The following is a 23,482-nucleotide window of genomic DNA, read 5'->3' as shown; positions in this document are numbered from 1 at the left end:
GGTTTTTTTTAAGGACATACATGAATTCAGAGATCAATGTCACTGTTTATGCTTTAGCGTGGAAAGGATACAAAACATCAATATCCAACATATTCCACAAGTCTAATAATATTACAGGAGAGAGCTGGATTTTAGTTCCTTGTTCTTTCCAGTTAAATCCTAGTCTGTGCTATCCATTGTAGAAGAGCAGAATCTAATACCTGCTAGTGAGTTGCAGAACTTCGACAGCTTTAGGGTAAAACTTACAAAATAGTTGGCATTCTTTTATCAAGGCAGATGTGTTGATTTTGAATTTTGACGTAGTTAAGTTTGAGGCAGACGAGACTTTTTATAATAGGTGGTTTCTAAAAACTTCGTAGATTTCGGTTATCAAGAACATTCTAAACCTTTCAGTATCTGCAGAGTTGGATATGCAGGCTGAACTGAGGCAAAGCCTTTTATTTCAGAATAAATACTACTGTGCTTCTAGTAATGTATTTTTGCAGCTTTTCTTCTTAACATCTGAACAAACCAAACCTGAAAGTGTAAATCTATGAATTTCGCAAATGATATGGTAGGAATTTTTGTTGAAGGAATAAGTGAACTGTGTTCTTTAGTAGCTATTGTGTTTATGGTTACTAGGAATTTTTGTATTGCTTATTTGGATGCAAGATTAAGACTTTATAAGATTTCTGTAATGTCATAGGAAGACCTGATCTTTTGCAAACTTTCCTTAGAGCTTTGAAGTAGATCCTATGAAAGTATAATTGAGATTGGACCTTTCATATTGATTTGAGGTTTGGTTGCTGGTTTAAATTCTGTATTTAATTTTAAATGTCAAAGACTCTTAATACTAATACAGGAACATGATTACTGGTTAGTAGTGAGAGGCAAAGTGTCTCTACAGTGTAACAGCATATATATTTTCTGTAAGTTTGACTTTACAGAGTTTTTGCTTAAATGCATAGGAAGGATTATAATATGATTGGATGTCTTCATAGGATTTCCTTTCTCTGCTAAGTTCATGTCAGTCTGCTTGACCTGTGACTTAGAAATGAGTTTCCAAGTGAGGGCAAAGATAGCCAGACATTTTCAAAATAACTCCTCCTCTAAAAGGAGAGATTTCACTGGAATCAAACAGTGTCATATGGAGGCTGTGAAAACGTTGGTGGAAGTGTTTCCTGTTTCTTTGAGGACAGCTGGATTGGATTAATAATGCTACAGTTATAGGAGATATTCTCAAGAACAAATGTTCCATTAGTCACAAGGATGATCTTGCTCAAAAACAGTTTCTGCTGTAGTCAAAATTAAACTCAGAAAAGGTACCTGAACCATTTTGGATAGCATATTAAGATGTGTATTTTAGAAACTGTATCTGTTGCAAATCCTCAATAATTTATTAATTGTTCCTGTTCTAAATTTTCGTGTATGAAGATGTCTTCTTAGAACAGTAAATTCAAACTTTTCAGAAATAAATTCAGCTACTAAAAAAAAATAAATCACAGAATCACAGAATGGTAGCGGTTGGAAAGGACCTCTGGAGATCTAGTCCAACCCCCTTGCTTAAGCAAGTTCACCTAGAGCAGGTCGCACGGGACTGCATTCAGGCGTGTTTTGAATATCTCCAGAGTAGGAGACTCCACAGCCTCCCTGGGCAGCCTGTTCTACTGCTCTGTCACCCTCAAAGTAAAGAGGTTCTGCCTCATATTGAGGTGGAACTTCCTGTGCTCCAGTTTGTGCCCATTGCCCCTTGCCGTGTCACTGGGCACCACTTAAAAGAGCCTGGCCCCATCCTCTTGACACCCGTCCTTTAGATATTTATAGATATTGATTAGATCCCCTCTCAGTCCTCTCTTCTCCAGGCTAAAAGCCCCAGGTCTCTCAGCCTTTCCTTATAGGAGAGATGCTCCATCCCATAACGATCTTAGTAGCCCTCCACTGGACTCTCTCCAGTAGCTCCTTGTCTCTCTTGAACTGAGGGGCCCAGAGCTGGACACAGTACTCCAGATGTGGCCTCACCAGGGCAGACTAGAGGGGGAGGATAACCTCCCTCGACCTCCTGGCCACACTCTTCTTAATGCACCCCAGGATACCATTGGCCTTCTAGGCCACAAGGGCATGTTGCTGGCTCATAGTCAACTTGTTGTCTACCAGAACTCCCAGGTCCTTCTCCACAGAGCTGCTCAGGGTCATTCCTCACCAGAATCCTACACTTGCCCTTACTGAAGCTCATCAGGTTCCTTTCTGCTAAGCTCTGCAGCCTGAAAAGAGATCCACCTTCTGGTGGATCATCCCCTTCTTCCAGTTTTGTATCACCAGCAAACTTTGTGAGGGTACACTCTGTCCCTTCATCCAGTTCATTGATGAATATATTGAATAAGACTGGACCCAGTACTGACCCCTGGGGAACACCGCTAGCCATAGGCCTCCAACTAAGACTCAGCATCACTGATTGCAGTTCTCTGAGCTCCGTCATTCAGCCGGTTCTCAATCCACCTCACTGTCCACTTGTCTATTCCACACTTTCTAAGCTTACCTATGAGAATGGGGTGGGAGACAGTGTCGAAAGCTTTGCTAAAGTCAAGGTAGATGACATCCACTGCTTTCTCCGCATCCACCCAGCCATGCCATCATAGAAGGCTATCAGATTGATCAGGCATGGTTTCCCCTTGGTGAATCCATGCTGACTACTCCTGATAATCCTCTTTTCCTCCACCTATTTAGAGATAACAGCCAAAATGAGCTGTTCCATCACCTTTACAGGGCTGGAGGTGAGGCTGACTGGTCTGTAGTTACGGGGATCTTCCTTCTTGAATACTGGAGTGACATTGATTTTCCTCTAGTCCTCAGACACTTCTCCTGTCCTCCATGACCTGTCAAAGACAGATTTTTCCATATAACTCCAATTTAGCAATCTTCCTATTTCCAGTTTAAAAAGTGTGGCTAAGCAAACAGATAAATCTCAGATACTCTGTTATATCCTAGTTTATTTCATTGCCTGCTCCTTGCTACCAAACCTTTAGAGTTCATAAAAAAAAGGGGAGGATTTTGACACAAAGTCATGGAAGAGGATTACTTGAAGTATGATAGTCATGGAGTTTTTAAATACAGATTTGATGTTTTATTTACAACATTTTCTTAGCCAGACATGTTGCATTTAAAGTGATATTTCCATTCTTTACTCCTCTTTTTTATTTTTAGTGTCTAACACCTACAGTAATTTTACTAAAAAACAAATGAATATTGCAGGCTTTTTGTTTTTAAATTTCATTATTAGGTGTTGGTGAGCCTAATGAGAGACCTAAAATTTGTGAAAGGGAAGAAACATTGTCATCTTTTTTCTTGTCAAACAGTAGAGACCAAGTTGATAGCTAGAAATGCGTAAAGGACCTAAAGTGTTTCCTTCCATGTGTTTGTGAAAGGATGGACTGGGGATTGGAGATCTCTCTGCGCTCCCTTGCTGATCAGTGAAGGGAGGCAGGGGACAGCAGTGCCTTCCTGAGCTTTTCCTCTAAGACTGGTACTCTCTTGATCCGTTTGTCTATAGGACATCCCTCATATGAATCAAAGCTGGAGCTACCCTTTGATAAGCAATGGGAAGCCTGTCAGGATAGCAAAAAGTGGGGAAGTGCTTACGCGAAGTATCTTGTGATGCACGTTTCAAAATACTCTCCCTGCAACAGAGGGAAGTGATTCTGCTTACTTGCTCGAGAAGTGCAATGTTACCTTTGTATCTCCCAGGTTTCTCAACATTTGAGAATTTGTTTATTATTAAGCCTTCAGTTAACTCTTCAGTTCTTGAGTGGCAGTGTAAATTTTAGTCTGTCTGGACACATCTTCCGTTTTGAGTGAAACAGCTGTAGACTGAATTAGATAGACAAAGATTGTGCTTCTTAAAATTTGGACTATATCTTAATTTTATTTTTTTTATGGCAGTGTGCTTTGCAATGTCAAATGTAAATAGGCCTTAAAATTTATCTGCCGATTTGTATTTCAAATTGGCCTGCCCAAACCCACAGATTCAAACTTCTTAAACTACCTCACTAGCTACAAAAATCCACATTGCAACTTGAGTATTTATTCTTAAAATCCTATCAAATAACAAGAAATAGACTAAAGACTCAGAAATATTCAAAAACCCTCATTGGAAGGACAGCTGTTTCTACTGATATTGGTACTAGTGAAATTCAAACAAGAAAGTAAACATTTTACTTTTTATCAACTCATTTAACTTTCCAGTTAATAATAATAGATAGGAAAGTTAATGTGTTGTTTAAATGTTTATAGAGATTATGCCATTTTTTAATTCAACAGTAGTATTTAGATGCATGAATGACAGTAAATAGTCAATACAATGCTGAAATATAAAAAAAAGCCCTGCTTGCTGGAAGTTTCCAGTGTGACTGTACTGTGCATTGGATATTATGGCAGATGTTTTATGGTTTTTACTACTTAAAGAATACCATATTACATTTTACTGTTATAATTGTCTTAACCCATTTGTTCGCTAGTGTAATGGGTTTTTGATCCCATCTAAATAAAATAAAGATGGAGCTGGTGTAGAGACAATTCTCCTGGTACTTCTTTAAATATAAAAAGACATTTGAACTATGAGAGGCAGGCAAACCCCTATAAGATTTCAGCAAAAACTCTAGTAAAATATGCGTCATTCTCCTGATAATGAGTTACTTTTCTTTCTAAGATTAATATTCAGTAAGAGGGGAAAAACTGTGAGCCAAAATAGTGCAAACTTAGCAATGCAAAGTTCGTCTTAAGAGCAGGAAGTACCTCACTGGTTTTGTGCATACTCTTCCTTCTTTCTTGATACATTTGAACAAATTATCTATTTATTTACACTAGTGACTGTATGCTTTGTACATTCTTCCCCCTAGAATGGCCATCAGAGGCATAAGTTTCTTTCTGTCTTCTTGATTCTATATCCTGTACTGATTGAAGCAGAGGTTCCCAAACTTTACAAATTGGGTAGTACCACTAGTATCACTGCTCTTCTTCAGGCAGTTGTGTCTACACAACCTTGGATATTACTAGTAGCTAATATATTGCTACTATTGGTGCATCATTCAAGAACATACAATTAGAGATCTACTTCAGATTCATCCTGATTCTGTAACTGTGCAATTTCTATTTAGATTTTTTTTTAATGTGAAAAAAGAGGAGTAGAAAGAAAAGGAAATCTTCATTGTCTGCTTATTTCCTGTCAGAGGCTAGAGTAATTGCAATAGATTAGACAATTTTAGTATTTGGCAGACCTATATTGAAACTGGAATAAAATGTGACACAGTGTATATGTGACATATAAAACAGGGATAATATACTGAGCTGAACAGAGTATAAGGCTCGTTTGATGTGTTAGCTATTTCTGTGAACTTCAGTATCAGAGGATCAACATTTCTTTTAATCGAGGTGCTTACCTTCTTGTTACTTTATTCTGCATGACAGGGATGGTTTTCATACGGGCCAGTAATACCGATATTTCTGAAGTGTAACTAATTTTGCTGATGGGATGATGTACGTGTTTTGAAAATCTGCTCCGAACCTAGGATGGTGTTTCCTTATTTCTATTTCAAATTGGGCATATACATTATTTGCAAGGTTCAGGTTAAACTGCAGCAGGAATGTAGTAAGCTACCTTTTTGGATCAGAAGGGTTTTGTTTGAAGAAGTATACAAGTACTCCTTAGACAATTATCATTCCCCGTTGTGGTAACTGCACCTGGGTGCAAGTGAGTTCTAGTGCTTTCTGTGGAAAGTTTGGTTGAGTTAGTGTTATGCAGACTGGCATAGTTCAAAACATGATACTCATTTTCACACGATATATACTAAGATGTCTTTAACAGGCATGCTACTCTGAAGTTGTGTGTGTTACAGAAGGCACTATTTGAGTGACAAAGAGCATGACGTGATTTTGGCTTGCAGAGAACCTTTGTAGTGGTATGCTGAAAGCATGAACGCTAGAAGGAAATTCTTTGGTAAGCCTCCTTAAAAAATATATTCAGACGTGGACACAAAATCCATGTTCCTCTACTTTGAGCCTTTAATCAAGCCCTGAAGTTTTTAAACTACAAATTTGGTCTTTGGGAGTCACCTGCATACTGTCACTTGACTATATGCTTTTATGACAACCTGTCCACTAAAAAGTTGTGACAGGATTTGGTGAAATCTGTCAGGATTGGACATGGGCACAATATGCTTTCTAGTCAGCAGGCTTTGCCAAGAGTTGCTTTTTTATAATATGGAGTAAGATGGGAGAGGAGCTTTTGGATACTTGCAAATAGTTTAGACTGCAGGAAACGTGCAGGTCTATGTAGCATAACTGCCAGATAAATTAGAGGTGGTCTTGGTCTGAATCCAGCCTGTCTCAAAGCTCAGCTCTGGGAGTCCAGTTCAGATTACTTTGATAAAATGAGGCCTTAGCCTTCACAGTTAAATCTTTGATCCCCAAGACAATCTTGAATGTGGGATTTTAGTTTTGACCCAGCCTACAGAGAATTTAATGATATTTTACTGTAGGTTTCCAGCTCAGTTCCAGCTTGAGTAATTTAGAAGTCTGCTGGTACTATTTAGCCCACACAGACCATGAAGTCGACCGTAAGTCCAGGTTGATGGAAAAACAATATTTCTAGATCAGAGTGACAGATGCTGATTATCACAAAATGTCTGTTTAAGCATTTAGTATAGATCCATTTCCTCACTATGTACACCTGATTTTTTTGTAGAAGTTACAAAGTAATTGTACTTAAAGACGTGGAAGCATCTGCTAAAGAAATTGTCAGAATACATACTGCAAAAAAATACTGCTGTGGTTGTTACTGTTGCTGCTCAGGGGAGCTATTCAGATGCCTCATTTATTGGAGCTTAATAGATTAAAAGTCCAAATTGAGTCTCATGATATAAACCTAATCAAATTCTAATCTGCATAATTTTCCCATAAGCAGCAATGGTAAATTAATTTAATTTATGTTTTAGTAGTTGCCAATCATGGGTTGAACAACATTGTTACTTTTATTTATCAGAATTCTTTTATTGATTGCTTGGTATGACATCTGGCTTTGCTCTTCCTTTTTCACTAAGGAAAAATTTACTTTATTTGATATAATAATGTAGGATATAATGGTATAATGTAGAGCCTCACCTAACACGCTGATATATCATTTTTAATAGTGAACTTTCCATTTTATTTGTAGTTATTGAATACCTGTCTCTGTGAACTAGGTAGTATAGCTTAATTTATTCGCTAAGTTTTATTCAGCATATTTATTTATTTTTGCCTGAGGTCTAAATATGAGTAATGATTAAACTGAAAAGAGTTTGGCATAATTTTATATTAAATTCTTTTAGCTGAAAACCTGTGCTATACTTATATGATAGCAACTTTGTGCCCTAGAAGTACCTAGTGTAGAAAACCATTAAATGGTAAATGGAGAGTAGGGGCCATTAAAAAATATAGTTTGTAAGGAAAGTTACTAAAATCCACAAAAATTGTAATTCCTGATGTTATTATGAATTTAAGTGTATTCCATAATAATTACTGAATGAACACGTTACTTCACTCTCTTTCCAAATATTTTTATAGTTCTAGTGGTTCTTTCTAAACAAAATAAGAAAAAGTAAAGCAAAAATGTCTGTGAGAAATAGACAAACTACTCTAGCACCTGCACAGTAGTATTAGGAGAAGGCGCTATACCTAGAGGTGAAGTCCACAAGAAAGAATGAATAGTCACTTGCCACCAAGAGATAAATTTCTGCTAGAAGAACAATGTGAGAGAACTAAATTCTTTCCCAAGAGGAGTAGGCTTTGGAAAAGCAGGTTCATGACAACAGGTAAAGGGGTGAAAAAGTAGATGGAAAACCAAGGATGACATTACAATTACAAAACAAAACAAGAATTTGACAAATTCAAAGCTCATGGTATATTAGAAAGGGTTAAAGTATTCTCTGACCAGTTTGTAAAAATACAATAAAATTAATAGAACACATCCCAAGGAATAGGGTAAGTATGAAGTAGTTTGGAAACCATTATCCTCTGCATTGTGGAAGTCCTTTGTATTTTACTGTGTATTATCCTACGTATTTTCAATTAGAGAATTACCCAATCATTTCTATGTTTCTGGAGACGGCTTAGTAAATAGATGCTTAAAGACAGCTAGAAGATGGTGCTAACTATCAGGCAATAAACTCCTGAAGGCCTGTCCCTTCTTGATGCACAATAGAGAACCTGCAGAGTGTCTCAGTTTAATATTAAATTTGCATTCTTGATAGCCAAAAAGCCCCAAGAAATTATCCTGGTTTATTTGGCTGTAACTATTATGCCCATCTTCATGGCCCTCATAAGTTTCTGTGATTTACTCTTCTCTGTCCTATGCAGTGCTTTAAAAAATAAGAAATTATTTTTACTAAGTTTTACACTTTTGGAATTGCTTAAGTACTAGAGACTGAAGAAGTAGTCTTTGATGTACTCCTGGAGTACTTTTTATGTTCCCAAGGTAGATTTGTATAAAACAAGATGGCTGAGTTACATAACAGGAGTTCTAGTTCAACCTTGGCTTTATTGGGTGAAAAAAACCCAACCATCAAATAGGATATGTCAGGCCAAAGGAATTGGTAACCTAGGCAAAAACTTGCTTAAAGCTTTACAAAATTGCTGTGGCTCTGAAAAAAAATAAGGATGAAGACTGAAAAAAAGAGGAAATTTAGTTTTATTTTCCCTTTACCAAATATAAAATAAATTCAATAAAATTGTACTTGATTCTACTGGGAGTGAGAAGTTCTTGTCAGACTAATACTGGCCAGGAATATTTACTGTAGAGAGAAATAAAATTTCCAGCAGACATAGGGGAAATGCTATGGCTAGTAACTATGTATTATCTCACTGCAAGTGAACAAAACGGCAAGAAGGCAACATCAAGGCTATGCTCTGCAAAGCATTAGTAAAGAAAGCCCATTTGTTTTGGTTGTTTTGGGTTGTGTAAGCTTGTAGTGAACCTCAGCACAGCTATGGTTTGGGTAATTACGACGTGAGTTTTTATAAAAAAAAAAAAACCAAACAAAACCAAACCAAACCAACAAAACCCCAGGCAGTTTCACATGGACTCCATCTTGATTTTTTGTGTATGTTTGATAGTTAAACTCAAAATGATGCTTAAACTGGGAAAAGACTCATAGAAGTACCTGTGAATAAACCCCTCTGTTATACATGATGCTGCACTATGCTTAAAATACAATGCTATTTCTAACGTACTATGCTGTTCACAACTGAAAATGGAAACAATGTAGTATTCAATGCTAGACCTCAAGATGATGAAACTCCAATCGTTCTCTTGATCTTTGTTTTTACAGCTTAATCCTGCCTCACTAGAGCACCACAAGAACCAGTAGACCAATAAATCCTTTACACTTTCAGCATGTGGGACCACTAACCCACCCAGGAATGGCTCTCACACTTTGGGGAGTGGAAACTAACATTGATCCCACTGCCCTGTGCTTTCATTAGAGCTTTGATTTGGACATTTTCACTATAGGTTTCTGTAATTCAACAGTATGGGAATGCACAGACTTTAGAGAAGAGCACTTTTTTTGGAGGAAGACAGCAGCTTGTTCTCTGTAACAGTGTCTGTCAGCATTCAGTGCTCCAGTGGTTGTTCCAGTCACAAAGCATTGAAGGGTTGTTACAATTGAGAAATCTATCCTTCTTCACGCTCCACTCTCCGTAGATTTAGCTTGACCTATATTTGGGTCTGGAGCATCTCTGAAGGTGCTGCAGTCTCCAAGAGAGCTGGGAGCTTATGCATTCACATCTGCTCTCTCACATTCCTCTCCTTTTCCAGAGCTTTAGAGATAATCTCCAAGAGATTATTACATCTTCAGGCACAAATTGCAGTAAAAGTCAGAACTGAAACCAGAATTTAAGATTTCCAGGTTCTGAGGCCGAAGTACAACTCTCTGTCTCAGACCACATGGGATGTTGAAGTTAGAATTGTTTCTAAATTGAATGGCTGTAACAGATTCCCATGAATGTCAGCAGCTCTTTAGCTGCATGGCTGCTGCTGAACTTTCCAGGTATACCCAAGTGGCTGTATTTTGGAGAATAACAGGTATAGTCTATCATTCAATTGAATTCACTGGAATATTAATGGACATCATCAGCAAACAGTAACAAAGGGATATAGCTGTGAGGTCCTTTTGTAAGAGAATTATTTCTTTTTGCCTTGCTCTGCTTAAGGAAAATCCTTGTCCCGTATTCTTGCATGATAAATTATCGGGGGCATGTTTGGCAGTTCACCACCTGTGTTACTCTCATATGCTCAAAATATGATTGTTGTTTCATGCTTCTTAGATGAGCTAAAGCTAGTTAATAGTATATATGCTTTTAAAATTATATTTTTGAGGACTTTAGTGCATACATTACCCAATGAATCCCATAGCACCTTTCCCTAGAATAGCGTTATTTAAAGGGCACTATCAATTTACATGGCACTTTAATGACAAGGCCACAACCTTTAAGTCTGCCAAGTGGATTTTCAGTTTGGGAAGCTGCATTCTGCCTGCATAGAGTTACAGTTTAGTAAAACATACATCTTTGAAAGGGAAGGTAGGCAAAGAGGAACGGGGCAGGGGGAAAGGGGAAGAGGGTCATAAAGGATCCATTATGGTCCTTTAGAATGGAAGATATTTTATAAATGTAACCTAAAAATCTGGTTTGAGTAAATGCCCATCTGGGTCTCAGTGAAGTCAGCAGAACAGAAGCAGTGCATATCCAAGAGCCAAATTTGTTTCTACATTAAAACCTCAGTAAACTTTTACTGGCCCCTCAGCAAACTAAAAGGATATAGTTACTGTAATGTAGAGCAAACCTTTCTGCATTTCATGGGACATTATTCAGTCAAGTAAACTGGCCAGGAACAAAAGACAGTGGTTTACGGCCAGCACAATCAGCAGATCACTTGGCCGGCCATGAGGCCAGTTGCTCCAAACCATGTGTAAGCAGGACAAACTATATTGTTGGGATTTTTGTGGGTAGAAGTCACTGTTAAGCCGTGGCATCATTCCTTAATTTTGAACTTCATCACAGTGCCACTGTAGTTCCAAGCATACCTGCATGTTACTGCTGAGCCGCAGTTAGTGCCCCACTGAGTTCCTGAGAGGACTGTGGATTAGCCTGGGTCAGGAGGCACAGCTCTCACAGAAGCCCAATGCTGCTCATCGCTAGGTGGTGTTTTGTATGCGACAAGGAGGGCTCATAGCCAAATGGCCCTGCTGAGCTCTGAGCTGGGCAGCACCTGGATCCCCAGTAACTTTTGGAAAATGAGCTTGCCTCCTTCTGGGGAGGAAGCTTCCCCAGGTTTCTCCTTCCAGAAAGATGAGAACATCTTAAAAAGGTTGGATCTTGTCTCTAATGCAATTGTTTGAGTGTTTCCCCTACTTTTGTGAGCATACTATTCCAGAGGGAGCTGGAAATATTTCTCTGCACAGAATCAATATGTTGAAGTGGCTGCTTTCTGCAGATAACCAGGGGAGGTTGTTGAGTTAGGGCACGGGATTCCCTGCCTCTCAAAGTGGGAGGCTGCTGCTGGGAGGGAAGCAGTGACTCCCAACTGCAAGTCTTCACTGATTTTGAGCATGTGAGGAGCCCAGAGGCTGTGTTCCTCTCAGAAACCTGATATATTTAATCCACTGTTTGGCAGCATCTTGTTTCAGAGAGGCACAGGGGTTTGCTAGCACCTGTGCAAGTTCAAGCCATTTCCGCAGTTTGATGTCGTGGTGGTGACCACTATAGCCAATGGTGGTGGGTTGACCCTGGCTGGCAACTAAGCCCCTACCTTGTCACTTGCTCACTTCCCCCCAATGGGATGGGGGATAGAAGCAGAAGGGGCAAAGTGAGAAAAAAAACCTCATGGGCTGAGGTAAAGACAGTTTAAGTGAAGAAAAAACCAAAGCAAAACAAAACACACAAAACCCCAAAACCAAAGTGATGCAAAGACAATCACTCACCCAGTACACCAATTTAGTATCAGTTCTGTTGGCTGCAGGAACTGATATTGTGCTGCACCTTACCTCCTAATTGTTGGCAAAGAGAATTCCCTTCTCCAGAAGCTGCCCACTGTCACCGTATTTCCTTACACAGGGACTGCGCTCAGGCTTGCTCAGGCCGTGTGAATTTTACTGTGGAGGTTGATCCTGTTAATCACTTGTAGCCGCAGCTCCCTCAGTTGTTTGTTGAACGAGGAGATGCTGTGGTTGCAAGACGATCACAACTATTAGCCCTGTTTTATGATTTTGATGAGTGTTAATGGAACAAGGTTTGGGGACTGAAGGAGAAAATGGAATATGAAAAGGAAAATGAAAAGAGGCTGTGAGGAAAGCATGCCATTTCTAAATGAATGCTCTGTGCAGAGGAATTGAATCTTTTCACAGCTGAAAATGGATCTTAAATCTGATGCCTTAGCTTGTTTCAGCTTCTGTAATGAAATAGAGTTTTCCTAATACCCTGTGACCTGAATTTCTCCCTGCTTTATGGGTGCTATTCCTTGACGTACAAACCTGTATTTTCTCAAGTCAGCATTTGATGATGGATGTCAAAATACAGGTCATGTATTATGCATATAGCATTACCGATTTAAGGTGTTTACTTGTCAAGTTGAAGAAATTCAGAAATGTCACATTCACTGAATCTGCACAGCTGTCACTTGCAGTTTTTCATGCCTTTAAACGAAAGTTCTGATAAGCAAGTTAGTTTTCCTGCACTTTTTTTTTTTTTTTCTGTCTCTTCTGGAGGAAAAAAATAGAGAGCCTATGTATAGAATTTACTTTGGGACTTGGGAGCAGGAATGTGGCCTGAAGGTGCACAATGCCTTGTGACTCCAAACACAGGCACACAAAATCCCCAAGTACTTCAATTTTCCTTTTCCTGAAAAATATTCCAAGATTTTTATGGGTTTTTTAAAAGTGGATTTGTAGAGGCATCTGAATTAAGCACAGGAAAGAAAATTAGGTTAAAATAACAGATATTTCTCACATCTTCCAAGACCATAGGCTGAAAAATATAAAGGCATGAGTCTATTTTTCATTCAAGGAGAAAACCAAATTGCTTTAACATGCTTCCTGCATTTCAGAGTGAATGCACTATGTGTGCAGTATGCAATTACAGAGCTCCTGACAGTCTGTGTCTAACAGAAATGCCACATTTACTTCAATCTTCTAACACCATCCTAGAAAGACAAATATTTGAAGGGTTAGAGAAGGTGGCTGCAAATAGCCGTCGATGGAGAGTGTGTGTGCCTCTGTGTGTGTGCACATTGCAGTAGAGGGAGAGCAAGGACTTACACATTTAGATGCAGTTTTGCCAACTTTCTTCAATTTGCCTTTAGCTAGTAGGGAAATACTGATGTGCTCTTACCATCTGAAGAGCCTGATTCACTGAAAGATGAATTAAGGAGTGCATCCTGAGAAAAGCCTTCAGGAAAAAGAGAGAAGCAGAGCCTTTAGGGATGCTCCCAGCACTACAACCCTTAGGGTGCATGGAAACAAGGTTAGTTTTCTCTGCTCTCAGATAAGTGAGTGTAAAAAGTCTTGCTGTTGCTATTTTGACTTATAATTCTGCAGAGGACCCAACCGGGCCTGCCACTTCAACTGCTCAGGGAGTCTACAACTGCTTGAGCTTTTGTTAATGTACTGTGACAATAGCTATGTCTTGCCTTTCCTGTAGCATAACAGAATGCAAAACTTAAACACTGGCACCTGCTGGAGAAGGAGGTGTCACACAAATATACAGCTGTTCTTAGGTATCATTTCCTCCCTTTGGAGTCCCACTTTAATTTTTCCTGCTGTTGTGAGAGTGTCAGGGTTACCTGTAACTCATGAGATGGTGCCTGAAGGAACTCTGTTAGACTCACTTTGTGAGTCTGAGAAATTCTAGGCTCTGCCGTGCAGAAGTAAGCATTCAAAGGGCCAATACAGCTATCCATCACAGTGCCAGACATACGGAAACATCTGCAAACTGATACTGGTTGGGAATGCAACTCACTGTCACCATGCTGGTCTTATTGAATTAGTTTCAGCACAATGAGTAGTATTAAATGACCAACTGTTAACATTGCCAACATTTCCAATTGCCTCTTTGAAATCTGCTTTCTAAAGATTTTCTATGCACTGGTAGTATTAAATAGAATTGCTTTGCTGTCTTAGGCTTGCCTATGGTGATGTTTTTCTCTTGCAAGCCTGTTGAAGATTCCACATCCACTTCTTTCCTCCTAAGGAATTTCTTCACAGAATTTTCACTCCCTTCATACTTATCCTGTCCTTACAATCCTCATGTTGTAGCTAGCTTTCATGTGATAGTCAGAAAGAAATTCACAGTGGTACCTTCTTGAAGGCTAAGTAAGTCTCTCTTCTCAATGATTCTGGTTTTATTACCTACATATTCTATATGTGATACAGACAAAGCATAGGAAGAAATGAACTGAATATCAAATAAAAATTTAAATTCCTTTAAATCATGAAGTCCAGATCTAGTGGTTCTTATAGTTTGTGTAGTTTAGGGACAATTTAAGTGATAGTGATTATCACTGGAAAAGAACCATAAATCCCTCAGACAATATAAAAATCAGTACCACATCTTAACAACTACAGTTTAGTTTAGAGATTTCCTGGTTTCTAAATTAATCCCCAAACTGAAGAAAGGTAAAATAAATAATATATCATCTTCTTCTGAATTCAGTAGCAGGTGAATGTATCAATGAATTTAACACAGTGAAACAGTTTCCACACAGCAAGAAGAAAATTAATTTACGTCAGGAATTAATTTGTATGATTAGTTTAGAATAAGTATGTGGAGAATTCAAAACTAATTCAGACCAGTAATGTCAGAGGATCAAAAATCTGTCCCTGGATGTCAGGTGTGAAGTCAAAGAACTCGGGCAAAATGTGGCAAAAAAAAAAAAAAAAAAAAAGAAGGTTTGTCAGAAAAATGTGTTTTAAAGTGAGCTTGTCTCAATCCTATTCCTAGCGAACAAATATTTGCTTCAAAATACTGCCTTGACATAGGTCTACATGAAACCCTAAAGTCAAACTCTGACTTCACCATTGCTTCTGCAATAATTACATTGAATGAACATTCCCATGCTTTCTGCAGCTTTAATGTACAAGGGAGATGGAATGCATTCGTCTCAACTGTGAATTTCCAGTCCAGCTGCTGCATGGGCTTTTGTATAACTGCCTATTTTTCAGTACTTACAGTCAAACTCCAAAAGGCTTTGCCTGGGTGCTTTTTATTTTAAAAAAGAAAAATAAAAAAAAATTAAAAATGCTCAGTGTCAAGAGCTCCATTTCAAACTGTGCAGAGAATCAGGCTGAAAACACTATCCTTTTAGAGGTGAACCCTGCTGCTCTCCAGATCTCCTTTTTCTTTGAGAGCCTGCCAATCTGTTTACTCTCCCACCTTTGCTTCCTTTACCTCCCCAAAGGTATAAAACTCTTTCTAGTTTCTTTTCACACATTCCTCTTACATGCTATTTGAAAACCTGTGGGTTTTTTCTTCCATCCTAACTCTTTTTTCCTGTTAGAATGGACCCTTCCATCCCAGTACTCCTATTGTTGTAATCCTTGTAAAAATGTATATATGCATAGTGGTACACCTGAGAAGAAAAAGAACAACTTTGTGTGGGTTGTATTGCCCCTGGAAAACAGTTGGAAAATTTTAAATCCTGCATGTTGATCAAATCTTAAAACCTGCTAATGGAAGAAATTTGTTCTGTTTACAAACAGTAGTCTTTAAAATGTTAGTTGAAGTTTCAGGAAAGTTGTTTGTTTCAGGATTATCTGAAATACTAATAGGACAAAATTAAACCTCTCTAACACTGAAGCCTTTATTTATTTTATTTATATTTAAGTAATCATTATTCTTTCCATTTTGCATGTTTTGATGCAGAGGCTACCAATGATAACAAAATAATTTTTTGTTTCTCTGTTATCTACCAAATATAGTAGAAATGACCTGTGTATTTCTGAAAGGATTATGATTTTAAGAAATAATTGTTGAAAATTAAGTCAATTATTTTTTAGAAGGCAATTTTTTAACCTTATTTTTCTGAAAAAAAACCTGAAACCAGCCAACAAACAAAACAAAAATGGAGGTAGGGGATTCCCTGTTAGTGGGGATATTTTGTATATAGTTCGTCCTGTATAAACTTTCTCTCTTTTTTTTTTTTTTTTTTTTTTCTTTTAGGCTTTACACCCCCTGGGATGGATAGGTCATCTCCAGACAATAGTCCAGTCCATGGCCTCTTACGTCAACCCTCCATTACAACAGGAGCCAACATCCCTATTATAACAGAGCTAGGTAAGGAAAGCTAACATTTATTCTTTCATGAGCGTTCCCGTATCTTTTCCCCACTTCACTTGTTATGCAGTTTCAGGAAAATTACCTATACTGTATCTTACACTGCTATCTTTTCTGTTCTGATAACTGTTTTAAATTACTGTCTCTAAAGAAAGATTAGTAACAGTCGTTTCACTTTATTTGAATAACTGAAATATATTTCTCTCTTTCCTTTGGGTTTTCTCCATTTTCCTAAATAAACAGTCTATCAGACAAGATGCTTTTTACATAGTGTAACAAATAAGTAGGGGTCTTTGGTCTAAGTTTAGAAAAGAAAAAAACCCACAGTAAGTATGAGCAGACATTTCCTGTGCATTTAATCAATAGTAAGAGGCCATTTGTTTATTTCTTCATGGTCCAGAACTGTTTAATCATGTATAACCAAACTGTATAATAGTATGAGATATTTTACTCCTGAGAATACAATGATGGTAGGTAACTAGGCTCTGATTTCCACTCTAGCTGTGGGTATTTATGTTGTCAACTGGTGTGATGTGAAGTGCAGAAGCTGTTCTGTTTTTTTCACAGCAAATACAAACTTGATTTGTGGTCCTTTGTCTTTTTATTTTATTTTATTTTTCAGTTTTATTTTTTAGAGCCTTACCTGTCTTTTTCCCTTACTTTATTCTCTTTCTGTACTTTCTTTTTCCCCTAAATACTTTACTTATTAGCTAAGCCTGGCAAACTTCTGCCTTTGGTTTCAATCAGTCAGGAAAAAAACTGTGGAACCCACATTCTAATGATAACTGAACTGGGTAAGAAGTGCCTTTTTCCTTCACATCACTGTCTTATTTTCTGTTGTTGCTGTTCTTACTGTCATCAGCTTCGTTATTTATCTGGCTGTATCAGAGGGGCTACCCTCATGGCACTGCTTTGAATGTGTTTTATTTGTGGTTCTGGTTGAAATTGACTGTCTTGTTCTGGCCTTTCTTAATGATTTTTTTTTTTTTTTTTTTTAACGCAGCATCAGTAAACCTTTGATCACACTCGCCTGACCTGCCAGCTGTTTTCATAGCACCTTCTCACCAATTCATTTTCTCTGGCCTGGGTTCCCACCTCCTGGGCCCTCCCTCTCCACCACAATTTATCTCTCTTTTTTCCTTTCATTCTCTCTCTTTCTCTTTTTCTTTCTCTTTTCGTAATTTCAGCTTATTGTCCATTTGGTGGACATGCCTTAGCAGTTCTCACAGGAAGTCCAAGAAGATGTAAAAGATATGAGAACAATCCCCTCAGCATCATACTTTCCCTTAAGCTATTTGTTTGTTTATTTTGGGGAGTAGGCCTTTTCTCAGAAGCTCAGGTTTTGAAGCTGTAAAAAGCAGCCAGGCTCCTGCATTGCTCCCTCTCAGTAAAGACAGCTCTCATCAGCTTTTGCGAGCAGTGTTTGATGAGCTTTTCCTATGGCACAGCACCACACATTCGAGCCTGCTTCACCTAGCCCAGAGACTTTTGTAGAAATTCTAGCATGCTAACTTACATCAGGAAGATAAAGATATCGAGGATAAAAACCACACTTGCAGAATTCACACTAGATTTGTAGTACCTTGGAAACTGACACCACGCGCGGCTAGCAAGCTGGTGTCAAAGACAGGTATTAGTCTGCCAGATGTAAGTGGAAAAAGAATGCTACTGTCAATAGTGCCTGCTCTCAACTAGCAAATTAAACTAAGGCACAAGCTCTTCGAAAAGTACATTTTGAAATGATACGTCAAGCTTTCAAATACTATTTTGCTCAAGAATCTGGAGAATAAATTGATGGACATTGTACAAAGAAAGGAGCATTGTGGATATTGGAATTTGCTAGGATGCAGTTCTTCTAACTCCCAGGGCAGAACACTTCTACGTTTACAACGCTGAGATGTTATGTTTTCATGGTTACATTGGGGAGTGGGAAGGCAGGAATTTTAAATCCTACTTCAGCTCAGATCCTGATTGAATGATCATGGCCAAGTACTGGCTCAACAGGGCTCTAAATGGAGGATAACAATTCTTGTCTCTCTTAGACTGCTATTGTGAGGCTTTATCTATAGTTACTTGTGTGTTGTAAGCTAAGCATGTCAGGCACAGAAGTATGTACAGGTTGGGAAAGGAGTGGATGGAAAAGGCAACTTGATAGGAAGGAAGATCAGAATAGCAGGCAGAAGAATTTTAACCTAAGTCCAGAGCTGAAACCTGATCAAGTTAACAGCAGGTCTCATATAGTTTTCAAAGCTCGCTGTTTTGGGCCAAGAGATGTGTTCATGTGGGGAATCAGGACACAGTCAATGTGTGCAGTTTCAAATGCCGAAAAAGTTTTTAATTTCCTTTTCTTGCATGGGAACTGAAATTAATTAATCATTTAGTAAGTTAAAGGGTATTTTTGATGGGATAGCTAAGCAGTCTGTGCTTTCATGCCTGAGGAGGACTAATACAGAAGTGAAATATTTCATGAAATATGATCCACTTGATACAGTGATCTTAAGGCAACAACAATTTTTAGTGGAATGAGATGGAGGCAGAGAACGGTGACAATGAAATGCCAAAGAAAGTCTAAATGACAAATATTACTTTATTTGGGCTTTTTCTTTAAAACGGCCTGACGTAGATTCTTTTCCACACTGGCTAATATAGAATTTGTGGCTAAGGAAGTGAAGTTATGGAGACAAATATTTGAACAAAAAGCAGTGCTGCAAGAAAATATCTGGAGTATTGCTCATTCATTCAGACAGATGCATGTTAAAGGGACAGTTTATCCTCTTTTGAGCCATAAGTGCATTAACACCACTCAGTAGGAATCACAGCAGCACATCTAACAGATGCCTATGGGCTATATCAGAGTTTTATGGACAGCCTTTATTGTACAATGGGGTTCTGACTTGGTATCTTGTGATAACAGTTCACTGTACATGCATATGGCCTTAGCCACTGTACCCAACCGATACCAAGATTGTCTCAATATATAAAAGAACATCATGTGTCTCATTTTGAGTGCAGGCAGCTGGTGCCACGAAGCTACTTTTACAGCAAAGTGATAGTCACCTCTGAAGAGCAAGAGAGTCACCTTTTATGAGCAAGATAATTATCAACAGATTTTAAAATGCACATTTTCACATCCATCTTGATTTCATTTTCAGTGACATCAAAGACACAAATCTGTGCTTCCAGACATATGCCTTTTCTTTTTCTTTTTGACTGTGTGATGTGTAAGGGTCACATGCTGGTGACCCAGAAGCACCTTATGATTTTTATTATTGTTATTGTTATTATTTTCAGTAAATGATTCAAATGTTCAGTTCTTGGACCAAGATGATGATGATGATCCAGACACAGAATTGTATCTCACGCAGCCCTTTGCATGTGGAACCGCATTTGCTGTCAGTGTGCTGGACTCTCTCATGAGCGCAGTAAGCAAACGTTTTTCATTCCCTTCAGTCAGACTTGTCGTGAAAGAGTATGAAAGCATAGTCCCTTTTCCACAGGTAGTCAGGAGAAGACACTTTTCTCTTAGATGTCAAGAGTATTTCAGAGCCTAAACTAGGTTATTTTTTAGTTGGACACACAGGACTTAAAATGACTGAGATATCTAGGACTGCCATGAGCCCACAATTTTAAATTCAGTGTGTCACATGTCAGGCTTTAAGAATAGTATTTTCCAAAAAAATGTTATATCTCCCTCCTGAAACCCAGACCCAAATTCAGTGTGTTGATCCCTATGCTCACCATTCGTGTCAGACAGCTTCAACCATGTTTTAGGCTTTTAATTTACTGTAGCCATGAACAATGCTCTAAGTATGAGCACTGGGGAACACTGATAGAACGACACGAAAGCTATTGCACACATCACATGAACTCTACTTGTGTGATGAGAGGTCATGATCTTTTTTTCACATGAGTTCTCTTGTGAATCAAGGCATAAGCGCATTCCAGAAACTACAGATGGTGGCCTTTGGTTATGTCTACATTAGGATTTTTGGTTTGCAGACATAATGCAGTTTTGAAGCAAATGCCTCAGTCATACTCCTTTTTGTCCTTCCTTCCTTCGTATTGGCTAGATTTTCAGATGAGTCTTGCTCTGTGTGAGCTGCACTTCTTTCAGAGGGACCTTAAACCCTGCTAGATGTAGCAAGGACATAGTCTTTTTAAAGTCTGAGCATAGGCTTTCTGAGCTCCCCAAGGAATAAAGTTCCATAGGGCTGGGAATCATCTGTTGTAAATCACATATAATATTAGAAATGAGCAAACAGATTTCCGTAAAGGAGCCAAGTCTGACCTTCACCTAAATTCAGAATGAAACTTTTTGCTTTTAAGAAAAATTCACGGTGATTTTTATTATTTAATGTTTTATTTGTATTTCATATTTATGTATCTGTTTTTATTCCCTACTGTATTCCTCATTTGTTCCATCCACAGGTAAATAATACCAGAGTACACTGATAATGCTTTTTTCTAATGCAGCCTAGGAGTTTGCAATAACTCAGAAAATACTTCTTTTGAAAGTTATTTGCCATATTTTGTATACATGACAAATTTAGAAAGCCTAAGCAAACAAACTTAAACTCTGTACCTTCTGTGATTAAAATCTCTATGTATAAAATATTTAGCATTGTCACACTATAAATGGGAATAATTTAACATGAAAGTTCAAAATTGTTATACTGAGAGCTATTTATCTGCTCACATTATTATCTAAATCAATGTCCCTGAATGAATTGTTCAGTAGAGTATATTCAGAATCTTGGAAAAAGTAGGGTTAATTCTTCTGATTGCCACTGGCATTGCCACAAAAAAAGAGAGGGAAATGTTGTGGACACCATTGCGTTCTTGTGCAAAGGTCTATCATTTAAATAGTTGTAAGGCAGTATGTGGAACATGACTGTTCAGAAATTTTTACTTGGAACTCATCATATAATCCTCACAATATTTTTAGTTAATGCTAGCTTTTATTAACTTTTAGGTTTTGGCAACATGTCTCTCCATTTCTGCAACTGCTTTCTTCAACGGAGTCTTTTTTTCAAACATTTTCACATCTAAGTGCTCATATTATGTGTCAGGGAGAGTGCAGCCTAAAGCCAGAGAAGTAGATGTGATAACAAGAGTAGAAAATTCTAACTTAGAAAAAATATTAATCAAGAAGACAAGGCAAGGATTCAGTCAGTCAGAATTGTTCACCATCCTGTCTTTTCTTTCACTGCTTTTTTGGTCGGTGTCAGAGTTATTTTCTCTTTTATTCCTGAAAAGCCTAGTAATGAGTTGGAAAAGTAAAATTCTTCCTGACCCTTCAGAAAGTGTAAGATGTGTGAGATGTTTTCCCTTTACTATCCCTGTTCTCGTGGGAAGGATGCATTCTCGTTTCATTTCTTCTGCAAGGGAAATAGCATTTCTCATACAAACTAATCTACTTGCACTATAGTATCTGGGGTTTTTTTCTAGACTACACTTGTTTTTAGGGACCAGCTTCTATTTATTCTGCCTAACTTTAAGCCAGTACTGACAAATCTAACCCAAAATCCTAACTAAATTGTGAGATCTGCAGTTATGCTTTCATCCTATTAATTGTACAGGAACTCTGTAAGAATAAAATAATTCACACTGTGCTTGCCTGTGCCAGCTCACTTTGACACAAAGATATAGTTCATTATTTGATCCACTTAGTGATTCAGGGGTTTTTATTGTTGAATTTTTATAGAAAAAAATCTGACTTACGGTCTCTGTTGATATCTCTGGAATGGAAATTCCTTATATGGCCTACAATACAAACGTACAATGCATGGAGTGCTCCATTGAGAATGAAACTCTTCTAACAGTAGTGGGGTTTTGTAGTAAAAGCGATGTAAGAAAGATTAGAAAGTAGAATAATACCCACGAATATAGTATTCTTTCTGACCTGCAGGTAATTTGAAAATACATATGTATGTATGTATATAGAAAAAGAGGTACAAAATGTATTTAGAGAATTTGCTGAAGTATTCAGTTTACTGAATAATAATAATTCAACAGTTTTAATCAATGTTAAATTATTATTTTATTTTACATAATTTTATTAATATAGAAGTAGTGGACTAAACCCTACTCATGAATCACAGATTAGAAAAAACATTGTCACTTTCTGATTCAAATCTGAATGTTAAAGACCATTATGTTCTGCTAATTTAGTGTTATTTCCTATAAGATGATGGTATTAGATATTTTACATTTGAAATTGTTTGTTATTTTCTTATTTCAAAGATAAAAGGCTTAATGAAGTTTACTTTTCAAAAAGTAAAGGTTATCTACGCAGTTTGTCCTCTGCAGCAAAGGCAATATATTGCACAAGCCTATGATTCACAGTGTGGTAGTACAAAGATCATTGCTCAGAAGGCAATAACGAGCTGAAAAACTGTGCTGTCTTTTTGATGAGATGGTAACAGTGGTCTCTCCTGGCTTCGATTAAAGTGCATTATTGTACTCTGCGTGAAGACTGTAGGCATGGACAATGTTTTAATTGTGGCAGTGGCTATTGTTAAATCATGCCAGCTAATCATTATTACGTCTTTGAAGGGACATCTACTGCCATCAGAGACTTGAATGATACATTAATATTTGTTTTGTCATAACATATGCAAACCTAGGGAAAGAATATATGTAGTCTGTCAGTCTCAAGGTGGTGCTGCTCCTGAAAAGCAAGGCACATTCTCATCACCAAATTGAATGTGACTATAAAGCATGGGGTTTGAAGCACCTTTTAAATAATCTTGATGTTTTGCAAAAATATTATCTTCAGCTACAAAGAAGTTACATGACATAGGGTAGCTTAAGAGAAGCAAATTTTTGAGGATAAGTACTTTTTCCTTTTCTACGTCTTGTTGAGATAGTTATTCCAGAAAATACTGTGCATGCAAGGAAACCAGTTTTATCAACACACAGTATGTTCAAAGGTTTGAACAGTTTGCCTGAGAGCCAAACCTTCTCTGTTATTCTTTTTGGCACTGAAGCTGTGAGAACCACAGAAGTTCTGGCAGGTTGGCATTCCTCCCATACATACTGCTGACAGTAGACTTGATATACAGTCAGCCTGGTGCCATTAGAGGCAAGGATCTCCAGAGCCAGATTATACCATTTAACATTCTATATCCTAGAATTTATTTCCTTGTGC

The 23,482-nt window shown here is 37.8% G+C and overlaps 1 protein-coding gene across 15 annotated transcripts in view; it reads left to right on the top strand.

Moving 5' to 3' along the window:
• KCNMA1 (potassium calcium-activated channel subfamily M alpha 1) overlaps window positions 1-23,482 on the top strand; it is a 518,713-nt gene that overhangs the window by 479,090 nt on the left and 16,141 nt on the right. For 9 of the 15 annotated variants that reach the window (XM_086466778.1, XM_086466789.1, XM_086466788.1 and 6 more), the window contains 2 exons: window positions 16,219-16,332; window positions 19,624-19,754. In XM_086466778.1, coding sequence (XP_086322904.1) covers window positions 16,219-16,332; window positions 19,624-19,754 — 245 coding nt within the window. Of the gene's footprint in view, window positions 1-16,218; window positions 16,333-17,042; window positions 17,127-19,623; window positions 19,755-23,482 lie in introns of all 15 variants that reach the window. The other 6 variants (XM_086466776.1, XM_086466775.1, XM_086466781.1 and 3 more) reach the window with 1 other exon arrangement.

This window comes from Leptosomus discolor, chromosome 6 (genome assembly GCF_034619465.1).
Source record: "Leptosomus discolor isolate bLepDis1 chromosome 6, bLepDis1.hap2, whole genome shotgun sequence".
Classification (NCBI taxonomy): domain Eukaryota; kingdom Metazoa; phylum Chordata; class Aves; order Leptosomiformes; family Leptosomidae; genus Leptosomus; species Leptosomus discolor.
Note: the sequence above shows the minus strand (reverse complement) of the source record. Positions and strands in the feature narration are given on the sequence as shown.